Here is a 22,360-nt window from a genome sequence, read left to right on the forward strand (position 1 = left end):
CCCTGGCTGGGAATCGAACCTGGAACACTTTGGTTCCCAGCCAGCGCTCAATCCACTGAGCTATGACAGACAGGGCTGAAGACAAATTCTTGACATGGGACTTAAATTTCCAAATTTGTGTCTTAGCTAGAGAAAACATTAACTCATTTAATTATAAGTGAATTTTTTCAGCATTTACTAAATGTCTACAATTATGCCAACTGGTGCAGTAATAATTTAAAAAATGATTCTGTCCTGGCTGGTGTAGCTCAATGGACTGAGTGTGGGCTGTGAACCAGAGGGTGGCCAGTTCGATTCCCAGTCTCAAGGCACATGCCTGGGTTGCAGGCCAGGTCCCCAGTACAGGTTTCAAGAAAGGAAACAGGGATATTTCTCTCTTCTCTTTCTCCTTCTCTTCCCCTCTCTGAAAATGAATAAATAAAATCTTTAAAAACAAAACAAAAACAATTCTGAGTGGAAAAATAAATTTAAGATCTTATCTCTGATCTCAAACAGCTCACTAGTATGAAATTACTAAACTATGTCAAACAATGAAGGTAGAGTTAGGTGCTGCTATCCTGAGTAAGCATGAAGTTCATGCTGATAGAACAGTAGGAAGTGGTCCGTGTTGATAGGAAAAGCTGAAGAATGGATAAAAATTGTCTAGTCAGAGAAGAGGAGAGCACTTGAATAAAGGAATAATAAGGGATGAAAAGGTGAGGGCAGTGGGAACTAAGACAAATGGGAATGAGATCAGATTGTGGGGGACTTAAAATCCAGGTACTTCCCACTTCTGGGAATATAACCTAAGAATCCCAAAACACCAATTCAAAAGAATATTCACAGCAGTACTATTTACAATAGCAAAGATCTGGAAACAGTCCAAGTGCCTGTCAATATGAGAGTGGATAAAAAACTGTGGTACATTTGCACAATGGAATACTACCTGGCAGTAAAAAAAGAAGGAACTCTTACCCTTTGTGACAGCATGGATGGACCTGGAGAGTATTATTATGCTAAGTGAAATAAGCCAGGCAGTGAAAGACAAGTGCCATAGGATCTCACCTGTATGTGGAATCTAATGAACAAAATAGAAACAGGAATAGATACATGGAAGATTGACAGCTATCCAGGGTAACGGGGGAGAGAGAGACTGGAAGAGAGACGGTGAAGGGATTAGCCAAAGAACAAATATTGGACAGGGACAATGGTGTAATGTGTTCTGAAGGAGGAGGGAGGCTGCTGAGTGGAAGTGGGGAAAGGCGGGGAAAGTAGGGAAGACTGTAATAGCATAAACAATAAAAAATAAAGAAAACCGATTAAAGTTTAAAAAATAAAAAATCCAGGTATAAGCAACCAAGTCTTTATGAGGGCGTTAAGAGAAGTCATTTTAGGTTCTTGAGAATGTAGTCTTAGTCAAACAGAAAAACTGAGGACTCGGGATGAGCAAAAACGCCACCAAAACTGTAAAACTACTTTCACCTGAAGGATGTCATAGGCTTGTATAAATATTTATTTAAACATGAGCTCGGCCCCACAGACCAAATCCTTGTGGCTTAATCCCAGTCTAGAATGTTACTGACTAGTTAACTAAGTTTAGCAAATTTTCAGAAGGAAATCGCTAACTGGATTGTTATTTATAGTGGTACGAGGACCTCTTTGCACTTAAAAAAAAAAAAAAAAAAAAAAGACGGGTAAGGGTGAGAGGAAGGTGAGAAAAATGCAAGGAAGGTGAGAGAGGTGGAGAAGCGGATACGTGAGACCTGGGCCACCAGGATCCCGGCAGAAGACGGTTGGGGTCGGGGGTCGGGCGGCCCTCAGAGGGCCCCAAAGGGCCAGCGCCTCCCGCGCCGCGCGTGTGCTCACGGGCGGGGTGCCCCGCGGCCGCCAGTGGCCAATCCGGGCGGGCGTCCGGGGAGGGGCGGGGCTTGCCGGCTCCGGCTCCGCGCGTCCTCCTTTTTGCACACACACGAATACAAAGAGCCATACGACCTTCGGGTATCCTTTTTCCATTTTTTCCCTCTTTAATCTTGTGTGTGTGTTCAAAATTTTTAAAAATAGACATCTTTGGCAGTGTTGGGGTGAGGAAACTTGCTAAGGGGAATTTGCGCTTTCCCCCATTTCTTTTCTGTCTCTCTTACCCTTTCTTTTTCCTGGTAAAGGTCTTAAATATACCAAGAAGTTGAGAAGCAGGATGTTCGTGTACAACTGTTTCCAGCCTAATTTATAGAGATTTTTTTTTTCTTTTTGCTATCACATTTTAAGAACTGGTAATTTTTTATGGCCGAGGGATTTAAAAAAATTAGCCGCTTGGGAAGTATAGATTTCGTTTTTTAAGCGGGCTGAAGGGATAATGTAAATTTTGCCTCTGGCAAAGTCGAAGAAAGCGGAGATTTAAGACTCCTTCACTAAGCTGTTCGCGTGCGTTTTACACACTCACGCAGAACCAAAACCAAGTGGCTTTAATATGGCAATTGTCCAAGGCCAATAGGTTACAAATGTTTGGCTGTTATAATTGTGACACTCATTTCCCTGGGGAGTGGGTCAAAGCCCTTTTTACAGTGTGTCTGACACGATTTTCATGAGTACGTGTGTGTGTTTCATGAAGCAAATAATATCGTAAACGTGTGTCTTGGGATTTTGTGCTTTGTGTATATGTACCGTATGTGTATACGTGCCATATTAGATTTTGTTTTCAAAAGTGATTGCCTTTGGTTTTAGGTGTGCAAAGTAACCCCTAGGGTGTGAATTTTTTTTTTTGTTGTGTTCCCAAGTATGTGATCAAAACAGGGTTGTGTGCAAATTTGAATTTAGAGGAATTCCTATACTTAGCATACTCAGGCACTTTCAGTCTGTGTGCATTTACTATTAGAATCAGATGGGTAAATAATTAAATAATTGCCAGGGAGTATACAGTCCATGTAGTAAATGAGGGTAGGCAATTTATTGAATGTGTGATTCAAAGCCTTTTTTAGTGACTGTTTCAACTAAGTGGTTTTGCTTATTATTGTCTCCTGTTCTTAAATGTACAGCTGTACATATTTTAGCCTTTATGTGTGGTTTGGTTGGTGTGTTCAAAAAGGGAAGTTCTCTCTTGGCTTTTTGACAAAATTGTCGTTTATAGGTTGGGATTTGTTTGAAAAGTTCTGCAGCTGGCAAAGTATCAGGAAAATAATCCAGTCAAAGCCAATTGTCGAAAACTGTTCATGGTAGTCTGTTGTGAGGGGGAGGGGTCAGAGGAGGCAAAAGCAAATAAATAATAGGAGGGGTGAGAAATGCTTTTTTATCATGTTGCATTTTTGGAATTAAAACACTGCTTGTGTCTAAGCCACAGAGCAAAGTATATAAATTAGAGGAAGAGCTTAGAGCAGAATCTCCAATTACATGAGTGATCTTCCCACTTCATTTTGTTACAGAAGCACTGTCTTTTATTAGGAGTCATACAGAAAATATCTATATTCAACTCTGTTCGCAGATTGGAGTGAAAACATTGAAGTATACCGGGTGATGAGGGAGAAACCGGAATGTTGCAAGTGTAGTAGCAATCGGGAGATAAAAAAAGGATATACTGTGGAGTTCAGATTTCATTACCCCAATGTGTATGATGATAATACATTTCTATTCTTCACCTAGTGTCCTAGTTTCAAGCAATATTTGAAACACCTAAACAACTGCGGCTATGAAATTATTTGTATAGACCTTGAAACCCATTACAATGAAAGTGGCCCTGTGTGGGCGCTCTGCGTTTCTTATCTGGACTGAATGTATTTTTATTCCCTAACAATGCAAGTCAGATCAGTGCTTAATAAACACTGTCTCAAATGTGGATCATTCTACAGGTTTAGACCTGCATGAGTTGGAAATCTAGTCAGATTCTAGTGACTTTTGTGATGCTGGCAGTGCTGGAAATTTGTAATGGAGTTTCATTGCCCTTTCTAATTCTTTTCCGCAGAACTGCATGTCATCACATACACTTTTTGCCTCACTTTTTAGCTTCCCAGAAAAGGGAGCTCTTCCTAGAGCGGAACACAGCCCAAGCTCCTGACTCCCTAGGCTATTTGATTTTTTTACTAAGATTGTAGAGTCACATCTAATGTTCTTGCTTTGAGTTTATTCCTCTCACGAATATATCTTGGTGTGGCCATCCTACCAAAGCAAAGCTAAACTTAGTTGATTTTACGTGGGAATCCGCGAGGGCCCTAGAGATAAAAACTTTGAACTAAGGGGAACTGCCACTTTGCTAGTGGTATCTTAAAATTTGTAACCAAGGCCGGCAGGAACGAAAAGCCTCCCACCAACAAAAGTGTGACTTGTGAAAATCACAACAACAAAGAAACTGATTTGTGGCCACTGTACTTGTAATCTTGTACACGAGGCTTTGTAAGCAGCGGAGAAACAAAAACGAGAAATGGAAAAACAAGTTAAAGATGGCGCCTGACGGGCCTTGAAAAAGCCTGCGGTTGTGTCCCTCCCTTAGGAGGCCCCTCCCTTCCCTGGCTCGTTGAGTGACTGTATACTGGAGCCAGTAGCGTCCCTGGCTGTGCTGCCCCCCCCTCTCCCGTAGGGTAACCGCCAATCACAGGGAGACAGAGCCAGCGGGGGCGGTGCTTCCCGGAGTGCGCGCGCGCTGGTGCGGTACACGGACTGGCGCAGCGTTCTCCCTCAGCCTTCGGCGCGCGGAATTTGGCATCGCTGAGTCAGCTGGCGCAGCGGTTCCGGGCACACGTGGTGGAGCACCGAAGGGCTGCCATACCCCGGCGGCAGCGGGAGCTCTGCTGCCGTTCTCAGCTAAAGTCCGCAGCGTCTACTTACGATGTCCCAGCTAGGTGCCGGAGCGCGCCTCGGGACACTGCTGCCTGCCTTGCCCTCTAGAATCGTGCCTTTCCCGGGACTCCCAGGACAGGATCTGCGATTGGGTTCAGGGGCGAGTCGCCCTGTTCCCTAGGGCTTCCGAGGCAGTGCCGAGCTCTCCTCCCCCTCCGCGTCGCTGGGTCGCCCTGCCTGTAGCTGAATCACACTGTCTCTTCGGAAATGGTTCTGTTCCTGGTGGCCACCTTGTCATCTTTGACTAATGTTTAATCAACTAACATTTACCAGGGGTTTCCTGGGCACTTGATACAGCTTTAGTTTTTCATTTTTCAGTTTCTCCAGAAATGCAGGAAGAATACTTTAACATCAGACATTTATATGAAAAGCTTAAACCGGAAAATTTAGTTTTGCCAAATTGCATTTTACTAAATGTAAATAAAGATGGTGCTACACCGAGTTAAAAACTTGTACCACCCTACAGTTAGACTTGGAATTTTTTGGATTAGGTGGAATCCTTTTTTTAGTATGTTTATTGATTTTAGGGAGAGAACCATCGACTGGTTACTGGAGACCCAAGGCATATGCCCTTGACAGGGAATCAACCCAACGGTGTGTGGGAGAGTGCTCCAACCAACTGAGCCACACCAGCAAGGTGTGGCTTTTCACCACCAAAAGGGCTAGGTGAAATTGTTTTCATTCTGCCGTGTAGGTCTATATCTTTTTCCCTCTCTCAATTAATTTTAGAGGAAGGGAAAGAGGAAACATCGATTTGTTGTGCCACCTATTCATGCATTTGTTGGTTAATTCTTGTATGTGCCCTGACAGGATTTAACTTGCAACCTTGACATACGATGCTCCAACCAATTGAACTACCAGGTCAGGGCTCTTTCTTTTTTACCCCTAAAAATGAGATCTTAGATTTTCTTTACAGGACATTAGTACTTTATGGTATATGCTTACCTACTCTTGTGTGATAGAGCTCATTTCTGATAGAAATAGATTTTCAGAGGACCTTTTAACAAGTGAACCATTTTGCACCTTCAAGTGGAGGACTGGAGCTGACCAGCACAGCAGGGGCTTTAAGTGGCCGTTTTCATTTTTTATTTCTTAAAATGAAAATTATGGCATGAATTGCTATGCTTTCAGTAATCAGATCTCAGGAAGTCCATTGCTAGCATGACCCTGAATGAGTCAAGGGTCCATTATAAAAACGTATATCATCTGAGTGATACCATATCACACACATCTATTAGTGAAAATCTTTATTTTTTCATAGGTTGGAGGTGAACTCAGTCACGCAGAAAATTCAAACTCAGAATTGGTAGAAAGCAAACAAGTGAGCTGCCAGAGTATGATATATTTAGTTTTAACAAAAATAAGTGTGACTTGGGAGAAAAGGGAAAATTAAGATTATGGACTGTCTCACACTGAACTGTCTGTCTAAAGAAGATGAGTTTGATTTCTTTTTTTTAATCCAAATATTTGTGAGGAAAATATCAAAATTATGGAAAACTGCATTTTCTAGGCTCCTTTCACATGCATTAAAATTAGACCAATACTGACACAACCCCAAACACATATTTCATGCAAACTTAAGTTTGACAGATGCTGTCCTTTTGTGTTGGCAACTCATTATAACACTGAAAATCTTTTTCAGAACACTCAATTTTAAAAGTTGGTAGCATTTTGCAAAAGGCATGTATATTATTATATGGTGGTCAGTCTTAGTTTATTCCTATTTTTTCTTTCTTGAACAAAAATATGAGTTCAGTTTTAAAATAATCTGAAATTGCAAAAGTTGACAGTATCAATGTTTAATAATAATATTATTGATACTCCCTGGTTAATTTACTACAGTTAACCATAGCTTTGCCAAACATTCTACCTATTGCTTCATAGGTTATTAAATTAAAGTTACACATTTTGAGAAGTAAGGTAGCAAAATAAAGTTTAGACATGTTAACAATGTAGCAGGGTTAAGGCTTGAGAACCTTAAACTAGTGATGGAAAAAAGAATAATTATGTTAGGTCTGAACTGTTATAAAAGAACTGAACAGGTTGTAACAACAGATAATGCAGCAGTGCCTATAATAAAGTTCTGTTACCTATTTGAATTATTCGTACTGCAGAAAGTCTGCCTACAAAGTAAAAAGAATGTCTCTGTAGTATACAACTTTGTCTTTCTCCACCTCAACAAATCCTTGTCCCTGCATTTGTTTTTCTTCTCTGCAGTCTCAGGGAAGAGTTCACTTTCCTTCCTCTCATATTGGGAGGATTCTTGCTAGGAGAAAACTTATATCCTTTTCTAATATCTTTTTTTTAAGATTTTACTTTATTTTTAGACAGAGGGGAAGGGAGAGAAGGAAACATCCATGTGTGGTTGCTTCTCGCATGCCCCCAGCTGGGGACCTGGCGCACAATCCAGGCATGTGCCCTGACTAGGATCCGTAGTGCCCCTTTGGTTTGCAGGCCAGTGCTCAATCCACTGAGCTACACCAGCCAGGGCCTTTTTTCCCTAATATCTTTATTCTTGACTTTTCACTGGACTTTTTCTTTCTGCATTTTAAATATACTAAAGCTCTGGAGTCCCTACTCTCCTATTTCCTTTCTTCCTTTCATAACCAAACTAGAGAAAACTTGACTTCATGTCTTCCTTCCATTTTCTTTCCATCAATTCCTCTTTCATCTACTACATAGTATTACTTCTACTACCAAAAACAAAAAACACTCTCTCTGACCATCACAATTTTTTTTTCGTCTTTTTTAACCATTCTGCTGCACCTGTCATTGTTGATTAGGTCCACTTTCTTGACATTCTGTCTCCTTTGGCTTTCATAACACTTTTTCTCCCACCTCACTGACCATTCTTTTTAAATAAAGCCTCTTTCATGGATTGGCTTGAAGTGCTGCCCTTGGCCTTTGCATTTCACACTTTATATTTACACCTCGGTGAACTCAATCACTCTCAGTTTCAACTACAACCCTTCTCCTAAAGATTTCAAATCTGCATTCCAGCTCTGACCTTCCTCTTGGTTGTGTTTCTCAATCTTAGTCAGTTGCTTTCAGTACATTTTATTTAAAGATGTTGCCATCAGTTGAAATTTAACAGGTTAAATAAATACACATTTCTAACATGCTAGTGCCTCCTCTCAACTTCATTTGTACTGTGTCAGTGGTACCATCTTCTAACCTTCAGGCTTATAATTTTGAAGTTGTCTTCAACCAATATCCTTCATATCTATTAAGTAAAGAAATATTATCAGTCCTGGCTGTTGTGGCTCAGTGGTTGAGTGCTGGCTTGGGAACTGAAAGGTTGCAATGTTCAATTCCCAGTTGAGGCACATGCCTGGGTTGCAGGCCAGATCCCCATTTAGGAGTGTGTAAGAGACAACCGAAATGTTATCAGTTCTTCCAAGATGTTGAACCTTTATGTCCACAGCCCTCTCATTCTCATCAACTCACCCTGGATTATTTAAAGAGTCTCCTAATTGCTAACTGTTCCACTCTTAGATTTCTAAAATGGGTCAGCAAACTATAGCCCATCAACTAAATCTGGCCTCCTGCCTGTTTTTATATGGCCCACAAGCTAAGAATGGTTTATATAATTTTAATGTAAATATTAAATATCATATTTTATGATATTTCCATGTCTATAAAGTAAGTTTTGTTGGAACAGCCATGCTCAATTTTTTTAACATATTGTCCATGGCTGCTTTGTGCTACAATTGCAGAGTTGAGTAGTTGTGAGAGAAAGTAAAGCCTAAATTGTTTTCTGTGTAATCATACAGAAAAAGGTTTGCCGACTCCTGCTCTGAGAGTTTCCTTAACTTGGTTTTCAAAGTCCTCTGTCAGCTTTCCTTACCTTTCTATGTAAGCCCCTTTGTTCTGACCTCTCACACGTGCCGTGTTAATTCCTGTAATGTTTGTTTTCTTCCTCACCTATTACGCCTTCATACTACACTAACAAGTTCATCCTATACATTACTCAAGGCTCAAGTAGAGGTTTTTCTTCTATAAGACCTGTTTCTCATATGATTTCATTTTGTTGCTTTTTCCTTATTTCGACCTAACTCCTCAGTTTTTCAGCCTGTACCATATTTTTAGGCACTTGTGGTATTGCTTGTTCTTTAGACATTCCCATTCTCACATAGGCTGTTAGCTCCTTGCATGTAGGGACTTTGCCTTGTCTTTGAGTATTTAGAAGTGATAATCCACTTTGGTGACTCATCCTTTTGCATGTCATTACATATAGGGAATTTTTAGAAATACCTCTTTTTTAAAAACAACAAACTTGTTCACCTTGTGTAATGGGAATATATGTAATTAATGAAATTAGTGTTTTGTTTTGTTTTTAATTACTATCCAGTATTTAAGTTATCTGGTTAGTAAATATTATAATGTGAAATTCCCTGCTGACCCAGTTTCTTTCCTTGTCCTTTCATTTCAATGTCTTAGAGTTCAATGGGAGACTATAGCAGGAGGCAGTGAAATAAGTATTTCAGCAACAATATTTATAGAAACCAAGAAAGAGTTATTTGAATTCCCATTGTGCCTACAGTGTACTGAACTTAATTCAAGAAAACACCAATTTGTTGTCCTGAATGTGACATTCTAAAATGAACATAGTATGTTAATACATAGAATAGAAAAGTAGAAAGAAATTGAGGAACAAAGAGAATTCACAATAGGAAAGTCTATTATTAAAAACTGCCAGAGTTGAATATTATTTAGTCTAAAACCAGATATTATAGTAAATAAATTGCAAATACTGTTTTCTTAATTATTTTTAATTTGCATGATAAGGTTTTATACCTATATAAATGCATCTTTGTAAACTTGAATTTATTCTTAGAAATTTGAGATTAAATTTAGGGGAAATCCCCCAAATTCCATTTCAAGCCATTGCATTTTTTTCTTTTTAAGATTAGGAAATCGGGATGGGTGTCCAGGATGGGAACCCAAGTGTTTCAGGAATAATCACTGTATTGTCCAGCTGCTGTTGTGGAGCACTGACCATGCACCAGCACTCAGTAGATGCCTTACTCTGTAAATACCAGCACTCTAGATAATTTTAACAAAGACACTCTGAGTAGGCAGAGATGAGAAAAAAAGTGAGTAACAGCCCTTAAGTGGTACAGCAGGATGAACCCCCCCACCCTCACCCCACCCAGCCTTTTAAAAAATTTCCAGTTCAGTGCTGTTTTGGAAAGATCATTCAAGGGGAGGGAAGGGCTCAAGGCAGGCACCTGTGGACGAGGGTTAAGGTCTCTTGTAAGAAAGTGTTTGGGGCAAGAGTGTAACAGACATCAGTTTGGTATTAGAAAAGATCCCCACCCAGTATCCCAGCTTGATGCATCTTAATTTCTGATTTTACAAATACTGATCCTAACTGACAAGCATTTGTATGTTATCATCTACTTAACTATATTTTTTCCATAACACTCATGTTTCAGATTAAACTCTTTGCATGATATGGATTAAAAAAATGAAAAAACCTGCAGGAGCAGTGTAGACCTTTATTTAGGAAGAAAAGGGATATAGAAATGATTCATCCACGAATTGACACAGGAATCACTTAATGCTTTCCTTTAACCTTTAGTTTTAATTTGGCTTTAACCTTTAGTTTTAGGTTTAGTTGTGCCTTCCAGTAACTCTAATGACAGAGAAGCTATAATGGATTTAAGTTCAGTTCTTGCAAGAGGTGAATATTGCACAGAAAAGCATTTCTTGATATAAAAGGTGGAAAGAACAAATTGAAGACTTCTTTCATAACCAAATGTAATGAAAATGCATTGTCAGATTTACACCTGCCTACCTCAGAGGCATTGATGTTACCTGTTTCTGAAATGGATTGCTGATTCAAAAAAAAAAAAAAAACCACCCCAAATCTCAATATATACAAAAATTTCCTAACCTCCTCCTCTCCTTTGAATTGTGATGTTATAATTTGCAGAGTAAGATAGAAATGTATCTATTAAGGAAATTGTAAACATACTTAAGATTTTGTCACTAAGGGAGCTTCAGGCAGAGTGATTCTTTTTTCTAAAATGACAGTATGAAGTTCCTTGGAGTGTTCCCATTGGTACCAATCAACTTTCCCACACCTTTTTTCCTTCTCTCTCTCTCCTCAAGTAGTGTAGTTGCTTAACTACAGTAGTTCAAAAGAGAGGCAGTTTGGTTTATCATTGGTATTCTGGTTTCTCCTTTTATGGGGGCTCATCATGTGGGTAATGTGGCCACACTTAGCTATTTAGACATTCCTGTTGAGCTTTGCCTCCCCCTTAAGGAGCATGAGAAGTGGAGCTGAGGGACCACAGAGGTGATCTCTCTGGGCTACATACTGAAGGAGTCACAGAACTTTCTTTTGCAGAGGTAGAGGCCCGGGTGTACAATAGAACAGGGGGCTCTGTGGCCCTGGGTTACTGCAGCTCAGTCTTCTGATCAGTGATCAGTGTATTTCTTATTTAGGAGTTTTACTCTTAATGCAACTGTATGAAAATTATAGAGGATAGAATCATGATTCTTTATGTCAACAAAAAGTAGTCGATATAAGGAACTGGTATCAGTTCAAAAAAATAAACACTAGATTGAAAATAGATAACTGGATTCTGCTGTCTTCCTCTGATATTGAAAAAGATAAATAACTTATTCACGAGTCTTTTCTCTGGACCTGGTGTAATATGTGTTTCCTAGGGCTGCTCTATGGATAAGATAACCTATGTGAAATGTTCTGAACTCCTTAGGGAATGATGTCAAAGCAATAAAACACACTACTGTTATTATAGCAAAGATAGTGAGGAGGAAGAGACAGATCTACATTTTCTTCCTTAATCTTCTAATGTTTTCAGATACTGGTGTGTCCTTTGAGTCCCTCCCTACTCCTTAGGTTAGAGTGGTAGGAGGTTCCATGCTTGTGTGCAGGAAGAATGCCTTCTACCCGATGAAACTGTGTTCATCAGGAAGGCCTTTGTAGGCACCACCCTATCAGTAAGGGGTGACTGTGACACCCAGTGTGTTGTGCTAGGAGAGCACAGGATCTGCAGACAGAAGAAGGCGTCTCTCTCTCCTCTGCAGGACGAGGAGGAGTAGCCATGGACTGTGTGCCCCTTCACAGCTTGCCTATTCCTTCACAGAAGATACCGCCCGGTGCCCAGGCTCCTCTGATCACCCTCTATGAGAAAGAAGAGTGAATCCAAAGAGGCTAGTGCTTCCTACCAAACTCGTGAAGTCCAGTTGACTGGGGATAGCTTTCAGAGGAGTCCAGCATTGTGAACGTGGTTGTTCCTCATTCCGTCAGCCATGTCCTTCAGTGCCACCATTCTCTTCTCCCCTCCCAGTGGCAGTGAGGCCAGATGCTGCTGCTGTGCCTGTAAGAGCGAGACTAGTGGGGGCAGCACAGGCTCTCAGAGCGGGAATCCTCCTCCTGGGACCCCTATCACAGTAACCGGACATGGCCTGGCAGTTCAAAGTTCAGAGCAGCTCCTGCATATTATCTACCAGCGGGTGGATAAGGCAGTGGGTCTGGCTGAGGCTGCTCTGGGTCTTGCCAGGGCCAACAATGAATTGTTAAAACGTCTCCAGGAGGAAGTGGGTGAGTTGAGGCAAGGGCAAGTGTCCGCCCCTGATGAAGATGGGGACAGCCGGGCACATGGTTCACCACTTGAGGAGCCTGGGTCTCTCAAAGAGAGTCCTGGGGAAGCCTGCAAGGCTGTGCCTGCCATGGAAGAGGAATGTGACAGCGTGGGCAGCGGTGTGCAGGTGGTGATCGAGCAGCAGCTGGGAGCAGCCCTGGCTGTAGGGCCTGGGCCTTTGGGTTTCCCAGCCGCTCAGAGAGATATGCGGCTCCCAGGATGTGCCCTGACTGCCAATGAGGGGACCTCGATGCTCACTCCTGTGAGTATGGCTGCAGAGCAGGACATGAGTGTTGTTCTTTTTCCTGGCCTTTCTCTTTTCTCTCTTTCTGTATTTGTCCCCCTCCTTAAACATTTCTATTGGTTGTATTTGTGATAAAACAGAACAGTACCACATTTCCCTTGCCTTCAGGGATAATCAGCATTCCTGTTTCCTTCCTGAACCATAGCCTCTTTGGCAGGAGGTCATTTGTGGTGTGTGTGGTGGTGGGGGTGTCCTTCCCGCCCTCTCATTAGCTGTGCGGCACCTTCTCCTCCACAGCTGTCTCTGCTGCTCCGTGTGCTCTGCCTCTCCCAGTGAGAATGCCTGCCGTGCACAGACGGCTCATTTATATTTTATCATGGGCCCTCTGTTTGCCAAGAGGAATTCAGTATGGAGAAATAGAATGAGGGGAGAGAGGCAAAGGTAGAGAAAGAGATAAAGAGAAGGAAAAAGTGAGAGGGGAAGGACAAAGATTATAGTTAAGCAGGATAGGGAGGGAAAGAGGCAGGTGGAAATGAAGGGTTGAGGAACAAGAAAAAGTGAAAAAAGGGAACATAAAAGAAAGGTGAATCTAAATGGAAAGAGAATTTATGCAAGAGAGAATATGAGGTAAGGTGGGAGGAAAGTAGAGGAAAGGAAATAAAATGAGGAAAGGAAGTAGGCCACCGAGAGTTAACAGCAAGAGAATAAGGAAAAAGGGAGGCAAGAGCATATCTGTGAACAGGGAAAGACATAGAAGTACAATACTTTGTGCTATTTCAGTTTCTTCATTGCTGAGGGCCATATGAGCAGGCAAATCCTGGCTGAGTAGAGTAAAAACTGCAGAATGTCACACATAGAAGTATGGAAAAGGAGATGGAACAACTCTAGAGATCATAGAGATGGGAAAATAACAGATGTGTTGCTACTTGAGAGACAGTGGGAGGTCTGTCAACTCTCCTTCACCAGCTTCTTCCTCTGCCCTTTCCCTTCTTCTCCTCCCCGCCACTACAAGGCTCAGTCACCCAGTAAAGAGCAGAGGAACAGGACACACAGGGTGGATGGGGATGGAAGAGATGCAATGCCCAGTTCATCTGCTGGATCTGAGAAAAGAATATAAATTCCTCTGTTCCCTCCAGTGTCACACAGCAGCTGGTCACTGCTCCCCAAAGGCCTAGTCAGGTGGGTGGGTGATGGCCACTGCTGTTTTCTCCAATCTGTGCCTGGCCAGGACTATCAGTGGTTTGAGGCTATGGAAGGAGGAATTAGGAAGGTGGGAAGAAGCCGGAAGTACCAGGCTGGGCGATGCCCTGAGCTCTGGTTCCTTCAGGCAGGGAAAGCTTCCAAGCTGACAGGATGGAATTACATTTCCCAGTGCAGAAAGCAGCTCACAGGTCTATAAATCTCAGCCTCCTCCCCCGCTTCTTTCTGTGTTTTTCCCCCACATTCACTGTTTAGTTTTCTTGGTGCAGAAATCCCCCCTCCTTTCTTTCCTTGTTCTCTCTTCCACCCTCCTTCCTTTCCCTGTCCTATATGTCCTTGAGTGAGGGCACAGGTAGGCAAGTAAATGTCAAAACAGTGACAGTTGGATGTGGCCAGGGCAGGATTAAGGTGAGGGCACAGACTGGCCCCACAAAGGAATGGTGGTGGGAGAGTTGGTTTGGTGGCAGCCTCTCTAGAGATTTCTGACTTTGTACTCCGCTCCTTTGCTCCCATTTTTTTCCAGTTTCTCTTCTTTATTAGTGTTACCATTTTACTTTCTTGCTCCTTCTCTTGCTTGGTTTTCCTTTCTTGTCATCACTTCCTCCCCCAATCCCTTGTTAGATGAAACACTTATCTACCTACACTTCTTATACCCAAGAACAAATCATAAATGACCCCTCACAAATGGAGTGTCAGAAACATGCTTTATCCTTATAATCAGTGCTATGGTAATGACCCAACACAAGAGGCCTTGTACACACAGAAATATCTGCCCAACACTCCCATAGGAGTCCCAGAGAAACAAACCATTGGCCATTAAAGGCTGTGCTAGATACCCCCTGCTTTCCACTCTCTGTTCATTATCCTTGGCCAAAGATTGATGGTTAACCAGGTTCCCCTAAGCCTAGCTGGCTAATAGGCTATTCTTTTTTATGTTCTTAGCTGGTGGATGATTATGTGGCCTCTGAGGGTGCAGTACAGCGAGTGCTGGTCTCTGCTTATGCCAAACAGCTCTCACCAGCCACACAACTGGCTATCCAGCGGGCAACCTCAGAGACAGGGCCAGAAAATGGAACCAAGCTGCCACTGCCTCGCCCTGAGGACATGCTCAGTGCTGCCGCTGCGCTGGAAGGTGCCTTGGAAGAGTCAGGCCCAGGGGGAACTGGGGAGCTGAGACACTCTCTAGGGTTTACTGCTTCCCCATGCAGGACCAGAGGGAGTGGGCAGAAGAACTCCAGGCGCAAGCGGGATCTGGTACTCTCTGTGAGTGAGCTCAATTTCTATGAATTTTTCTTCAGTCTGGAAAGATAAATGAGGAGTGAAGTGTGGGTTGATTTTAAACTTCCCTTATTGAATGAATGGTATCCTGAATCTTACTGGAGTGGGAGGGGCAAGAGGAGATTTTGTTCCATAGCTCTAGGGGTAGGCAGTCCCTCTGCTATCAATGGGACTTTTTAAAGCCTTTTCTAGATATATTGATATCTTTCTTTTAAGAAGGGGGGCATTATATAACATCTCCCAGGGATCTAATAACCCTAAGGGGAAGATCTTTAAGGGAGTGAGCAGTGTGACCACTGAAGGGTGGCACTGGAAACTACCTGCAAATTACTAGTGTTCAGGGTAAGCCCTTTGGGCACAAAGGCCAGGGTGTCCTGAGGGGGCCCTAATCCCAAAAGAAGCAGAGGACCACAAGGCACTAACCTCACTTATAAAGGTTCAGGGATTCTGGTGAGTCTAAGAGCTCCTGGCAGAGAAGGTACTGGCCTGAACTGGTTCTGTCTAAAGCCTTGATGTGGCATAATGATGTGGTATTGAGCCCTAGGAACATTGCTCAATACCCTACAGTGCACAGGACAGACCCCTACAATTATCCAACCAAAAATGTCAAGTGCCAATGTTGTGAGACCCTATTCTAGGGTGATTATAGTCCTTTGGATCAACTCTGTACCCCAAAATGTCTTTCTGATAACCACAGAGATGTTCTTTAGCCATCTAATGTTCAGATTGCCTGTACTGGTTTCTATTCCCTGGACAATGGCTAGTGAAGTAACTTGGGAGTTCTGGTTAGCAGTGGAGATCCCTACTCACATACAACAGAAATCTTATCATTGTATTGCCCATTTCTTCTTGTTACAGTCTTAGCAAAGATTGAAAACATTTATACCTCCTTTATTTACATTTCTTCTTTCTCCCTTTTATTTTTTCTAAGAGATCCTACTCTTACTCTCCCTTTCATTTGATTTGTTTTTATATTAAGGAATTCTTTTTCTCCCTAGGAAGGAAGGCACCATAATGAACTGGTTTCTAACCTTCATTTCAAATTTTGGTTGTGTTCAGGGATATCTCATCACTTATCAAGGACAGGATATAGTACTCTGGCTGATGTGGCTCAGTGGATTGAGTGCCAGCCTGTGAACCGAAAGGTCACCGGTTCAATTCCCAGTCGGGGTATATGCCTGTGTTGTGGGCCAGGACCCCAGCAGGAAGCATGAGAGAGGCAACCACACATTGATGTTTCTCTCCCTCTCTTTCCCCCTCCCTTCCCTTCTCTCTAAAAATAAATAAATAAATAAATACAAATCTTAAACAACAACAACAACAAAAAAGAACAGGGAATAGGTTTAGTTTCTCCGTCATGGATTTCTGGCCCAGGAAGTCCGCTTTTGCTGCCAGTGGTAAAAATGGAGGCATTTCAAGGGATTTCCCCAAAACTTACAGTGTTTAAGTTATGAATAAATGTATGATAATTCTAATTTGCATAAAATCAGGGTTTTCTATCACTTCCGTTCCTCTCCTGTCTACTGCCTCCAGTAACAGGTGTTAATAATGAGGCCTGGCCCCTTCCTGCCCTTTGAAGGACTTGGTGGAACAGCAGACCTTCTGGGAGAACAATATGTTCACTCATTATAGTACTTGAAAAGGATCTAGAGGACCAGTCAGAGAATTTTGCTGCCCAACACAGAGGAAGGTTTAAGATGTTCTTGTGCCAGACTAGGTTAGAGAGAGAGGGATAGATGCAGATCTTCACTATTCCAACCTTTAGCTCTGGGGAAGGATTGGAGAGGCCTCTCTACAATCTGCTGAGATTGCTGTGGATTGCTGCTAGGATCCAAAGGACCAAACCAGAACTTTTGATTCCTTGGAACGCTGTGCATTCCAGATACCCCTTGTAGAAATCCATTTATTTTTAGCTCACTCAGGGTACAGGTGAGCCAGCAGCCTTTACAGTCTTAATACTTATTGTTTAGAGTATTTTCCCTTTCTATTTCAAGACTGGCTTGATTTTTATCAGCTCATCTCTTCTAAGCCACTTGAATTGGAAACTATGTAACTCCTTTTTTTTTCTTTCTTTTTTTGCAACTCCTTGAAATTCTCACTAAAGCATTCACACATCATCCTGTGATTCCTTAAGTTTGGACTTTTTAGAAGTAAAATAACTGTATCAAATATGAAGCTTGTATAATATATAGTCTTTTATAGAATGGAGGCCCTAGCCACAAAGAATTAATAATAATTTCCTAAGTTGATATGGTCGATCAGCTATAGAGGCGGAAGGGTAAACTGGGCATTTCTGAATACAATGCTAAAGTCTTGAGGTCAAGATATGAGTCCATCAGCTTGGGCCTGGGTAACATCCATTGACTGTAGGAGTTTGGGATGAAAATAAAATTGGAAACAACAGAACTAAATTTAATAGGAAGAAATGTTAAATCCTGCATTAAAATTTTTTAAAAAACTGCAGAACTACCATTACTATGGTAGATATAGTAATCCATGTGAAAAGTGAACTTGAGTTGACTGCGAATGAACCCTGTAACATTGTGAGTAGGGATAGGGTTGCAAAGAAAGGTAACACCATCTTGGATTTAATTCCTAGAAGTACAGAGTTCCACTGGGGAAGTAATGCCCGTTTTGGTCAGACCTCAACTGACGAGTTAGATTCAGTTCTAGGTGCCACATCGTAAGAGGGTCACCAGCAAAGCAGAGAGCCTCATAGTTTCATGATGAGTGTGTCTGGAAACTCTGTCATGAGGAATGGCTAAAGGATGTGGGAGTATTTAGACTGGGTAAGAGGAGACTTTGGGAGTACATGAAAGCTGTCTTAAAATATTCTAGGTGCCATTATAGGCAGAACAAGTCAGATTTTGGAGCATCTGAGGCAGAAGTTTTTAACAGAGACATTTAACAGTAGAATAAGATGACTCAAAAACTACTGAGGACTCCTCATTAAAGGTGTATAAGCAAAGCTGAAAGACAGCTTGTTTAATGATGTGAAAGGGTGGCTGAGTGATAGAGTCTTCAAGGTCCCTTCCAATTCACAATTCTGTTATTCTAGGTTTGTGTTTTTCAGACCATGGTGTGTGTACCCCTGGGATTTGTGGTAATGTGCAAATGGTATACCTGGGCATATTTCTGTGTTGTCAATTTTACTAGAAAATTTTAGAAAGTATATTTTTAAAAAGATATATTATTAAGACATTTTTAAAATTTGCAAGAGTAGGAGGCTTCAAGAAATGTCCACTTGCAATAGCCCTGGTGCGTATTCACATTCTCCTGGCTATTGGGAGTAGGTTTGTGGAGACCCTCTGCTCTAGTGATCATAGTCCTTAGGTGCAGAACACCAGACATGATCTTGGAGCCTTCACACAAATTAATTGAAAAGGTGGGGGGAAAGGGCCCCATTAGAGATACTAACTTGGGTAGGCTCTCTGGCTAAGAAGGGACATTGACAGAAATGGTTCCCAAACTGTGGGAAGGATTCAGGCAGAGAACCCTATGGGGACAATGCATAGGGACCCGAGGAGGGTTTCATCATGTCCACTCCTGGTTTGATTCTGTGCATATTTGTTTTTTTCCCCTAGAAATTGGTCCATAATGTGCATAACCACATCACCAACGACAAGAGATTCAATGGGTCTGAAAGGTATGATCCACTTGAAGGAAAAGAGTCATGACATACATGATTGGTGTGCCTCAGTGGTTGAGTGCTGGTCTGTGAACCAAAAAGTTGCTGGTTCGATTCCCAGTCAGGGCACATGCCTGGGTTGCAGGCCTGGTTCCCGGTGGGAGGCACTTGAGAAGCAACCATACAGTGACGTTTCTCTCCCTCTTCCTCCCTTCCATCCCCCTTTCTCTAAAAATAAATAAATAGCTAGCCTTGGCTAGTGTACATCAGTGGATTGAATGCCGGCCTGCAAACCAAAATATAAATGAAAAAAAAGAGAGAGAGAGAACCATGACATACTTTGCCAAGGAGAAGGAAGTGGAGAGGGCTGCTCTATCGCAATGAATCTAAGACTTGGGATACACCATTGCCTCTTGTACCCTATCTTGGCCACAGGGGAGTTTACCACAAAGTTGATTAAAACTGGGAATCTCTATTTGTCTAATTTCAAAAATGCTGACTGCCTTATTCACTCTCTTTCCTTTGTGGCAGCATCAAATCCTCATGGAATATTTCAGTAGTGAAGTTCCTTCTGGAAAAGCTCAAGCAGGAGCTGATGACCAGTCCCCACAATTATACTGATAAGGAGCTGAAAGGTGAGAAACACCAAGTTCACTCCCATTTCATCTTTTCTCCCTATTCCTGGTCAGTGGAGAAGGGGCACAGTGGAGATGATTCAGGTGGTTTTGAAAATAGCAGATTAAAAAAATTTTTTTGTTTCTTCTCACCTACAGTATTCACAGGATTATCTCTAATTGCCTTTTTATTGGCCTACTCAGTCTGAACTGAAAATGGGAAAAGGAAAGGAACACCATCTAGGGTGTTAGGAAAAGAAGATCAGAATCCAGGCCTGCCGTTGTGTCCCTAAGTATTAGGTCCTGGGCTTTCTGTTTTCCTTGGTATTATGTTATTTGTCTATAGGTAACCCTGGGCATTAAGGACGATTCTGCAGAAGATAGCCAAGGTCACAATCCAGTAGAGGGCAAACTTGATATCTGTCTGAGTCAGGAAGACTCCTAGGAGTCCTCATTGGCAGTGCTAATCAGAAAACAGACCAACCAAGGGACAAGAAACAACTTGTTTAAAAGCACCTGGCAAGCCAGATACAGAACCAAGATGGGGCCAGAGGATCAGTCTACCCTAGTCCAGGGCATACCACCATATTACATGTCAGACCCAGTCCTGAGCAGAGTTCTGACACCTCCCCTACATCTGGTCTGCTTGACCCCACCCATGGGAATGCTAGGTCCTCTGGCAGGCAGGCAACAGTCCCCAGGCTCATGGGCTCAAGCCTGAAGCCCCTGCCTGCAGCCTGTAGCCATTGGTGGAACCTTGAGACTAAGGCACAGCTCTGTGGTTAATGACCACAGTGGAGGAAACTGACCCCTGTTTCCAGGGGCTGTCATTGTGTATGCCAAAATGACATATCTGAGATAAGGTGAATAAGTGACAAAGCCACCTTTTTACCAAAAAAAAAAGAACACCTCCACTGAAAAAGCACTTGTACTCCACTATCAGCAGAGTAGAATGGGAGTGAGTTTAACTGGGGCAGGGGGAAAGGAGTTACAAAAACACTGGAGTTGTTTTTTTCTAGTGGGAGATATGGGAGGAGTTAGAGTTAGAGACAGATGTAGGCAAGAAAAGCTAAACCAAAGACAAGGTTTGAAAATAGTGGATTGATTTTTTTTTTTTTTTTTTTTTTTTTTTTTTGCTGATGGGAATGATTACTTAAGAAAACCCAACATCTAACTAGTGATTCTCATTCTCCCATCCAGTAGTGTTCAGGCAGAACAAAGGGCTGAGAATCACTGCTGTTTGCTTTCTCCCCTCTCCCTACCTGCCAGGAGCCTGTGTAGCCTACTTCCTTACTAAGAGGCGTGAGTACCGCAACTCCCTGAACCCCTTTAAAGGCCTGAAGGAAAAAGAGGAGAAGAAACTTCGAAGTCGCAGATACCGGGTATGTCTCTAGGCCTTCCTTTCAAGATGCTAAACTTTAAATCCTAATAAGCTACAGTAGGAAGGGCCAGAGGTCATGGCATCTGAGAACAGAGTTGAGAGCCAGAAATGTAGGCAGATAGAGGAGGAAAAGGGTGAGCTAGTTCTAAGATTTGACTTGGGGCTAGGTTCTCTCAGGCACAGATTTTACAGAGCCTTCTTCCTACCCAAACCCTCTCCCCACACCTAATCCGTAGTTTGTTTGTCTTCCTAATCTCTGCCCTTGGCTCATACCACAGCTTTTTGCCAACCGATCCAGTATCATGAGACATTTTGGACCTGAGGACCAATGCCTGTGGAAGGACGTGACAGAAGAGCTGATGTCAGATGAAGAGGACAGTCTTAATGAGCCAGGTGTCTGGGTAGCCCGGCCTCCCCGTTTCCGGGCCCAGCGCCTCACGGAGCTCTGCTACCATCTGGATGCCAACTCTAAGCATGGCACTAAAGCCAACCGTGTGTATGGGCCTCCCTCAGACCGATTACCTTCTGCTGAGGCCCAGCTCCTTCCACCAGAACTTTATAATCCTAATTTCCAAGAAGAGGAAGATGAAGGAGGTGATGGAAATGGACCAGTCTCCCTGTCTTTTGACCAATCCCATAAAACCTGCTGTCCTGACTTGAACTCATTCATTGAAATCAAGGTGGAAAAGGATGAGTGAATTCTATAATCAAGAGTAGCTGTGGCTTCTGCCACTCCCCATGTCCCAGAAACAGGTGGCTATGGGGCTTCCCAGAATAATGAGATGTCCTCTGCAGTCTGAGAAAGCAATTCTGTCTCTTTTCTTACACAGTCCCTGCAGGAAGTGGAAGATGGCAGCTCTGGTAGAATAAAAGGACTTATCTGAAACTCCCTGCTTTGTGAATGGCAAGCCAGAAAATTCCTAAGCATAAACAGTGCCTCAGAAGAGCCTGGGATGAGAGAAGGACGAGGATGGATCTAAGAAACATGAGACCTTCTTGACATGCCCTGGTCTCTGAGGTTATTTTTGTTGTTGTTATTTTTTTGGTTTCACTCAAAGCTCTAGGGAAGCAGCTCCCATTGCACCTTCACCTTCCAGGGACTGCTGGTCTTGCTCTGCAGTGGAAGCAGCACAGGACCAGTTCAGGGTAATACTGCCACCCGGTGGGCAGTTTCAGTCATGGGCTTGATTCTTCTGAGCTGAACAGGGAGGGGCTCCATCCCTTTTTGGGATTTAGGATATAGATGTAATAGCTTTATTGAATGATACAAAGTAGATTTTATTATTTGCATCTTATACATGAGGGAGTAAGGCTTAGCGTTCCCATGCCCCACTGGCACCTGCTCTCCCACTGTGTGACCAAACAGTATATAGGACTCTGTAGTTACTTCTTAGTCCTATCAGCCAAGGCGTATTTTGAGGAAGGGATGTGTGTGCGTGTGTGTGCACATGTGTACACACATAGTACACAAAATTTGTGCATTTTGAAAAGATTGAGAAGTAAAAATGGCTTTCTATTCAGTCATTCATATGACAAACATTGCTTACTGGGTAGGTGTCAGTTACTGTGCTATAGATACACTGTTAATCAAGGTAG

At 42.5% G+C, this 22,360-nt stretch overlaps 1 protein-coding gene across 3 annotated transcripts; it reads left to right on the top strand.

Moving 5' to 3' along the window:
* Positions 1-1,909: 1,909 nt before the first annotated feature.
* Positions 1,910-22,227, top strand: C1H14orf93 (chromosome 1 C14orf93 homolog). Of its 3 annotated transcripts, XM_036030257.1 has the most exons (7): positions 1,910-1,977; positions 11,637-12,681; positions 14,806-15,126; positions 18,726-18,787; positions 19,301-19,404; positions 20,653-20,765; positions 21,043-22,227. In XM_036030257.1, exons 2-7 carry the CDS (start codon positions 12,088-12,090, stop codon positions 21,460-21,462), a joined length of 1,614 nt encoding a protein of 537 aa, XP_035886150.1. In that variant the 5' UTR covers positions 1,910-1,977; positions 11,637-12,087; the 3' UTR covers positions 21,463-22,227. The 3 variants fall into 3 exon arrangements, with proteins under 3 accessions (XP_035886150.1, XP_035886163.1, XP_028361965.1); XM_036030270.1 differs by lacking the exon at positions 14,806-15,126; XM_028506164.2 differs by lacking the exon at positions 1,910-1,977 and having other exon boundaries at positions 10,009-12,681.
* Positions 22,228-22,360: the final 133 nt, after the last annotated feature.

This window comes from Phyllostomus discolor, chromosome 1, assembly GCF_004126475.2.
Source record: "Phyllostomus discolor isolate MPI-MPIP mPhyDis1 chromosome 1, mPhyDis1.pri.v3, whole genome shotgun sequence".
In the NCBI taxonomy this organism is placed as follows: domain Eukaryota; kingdom Metazoa; phylum Chordata; class Mammalia; order Chiroptera; family Phyllostomidae; genus Phyllostomus; species Phyllostomus discolor.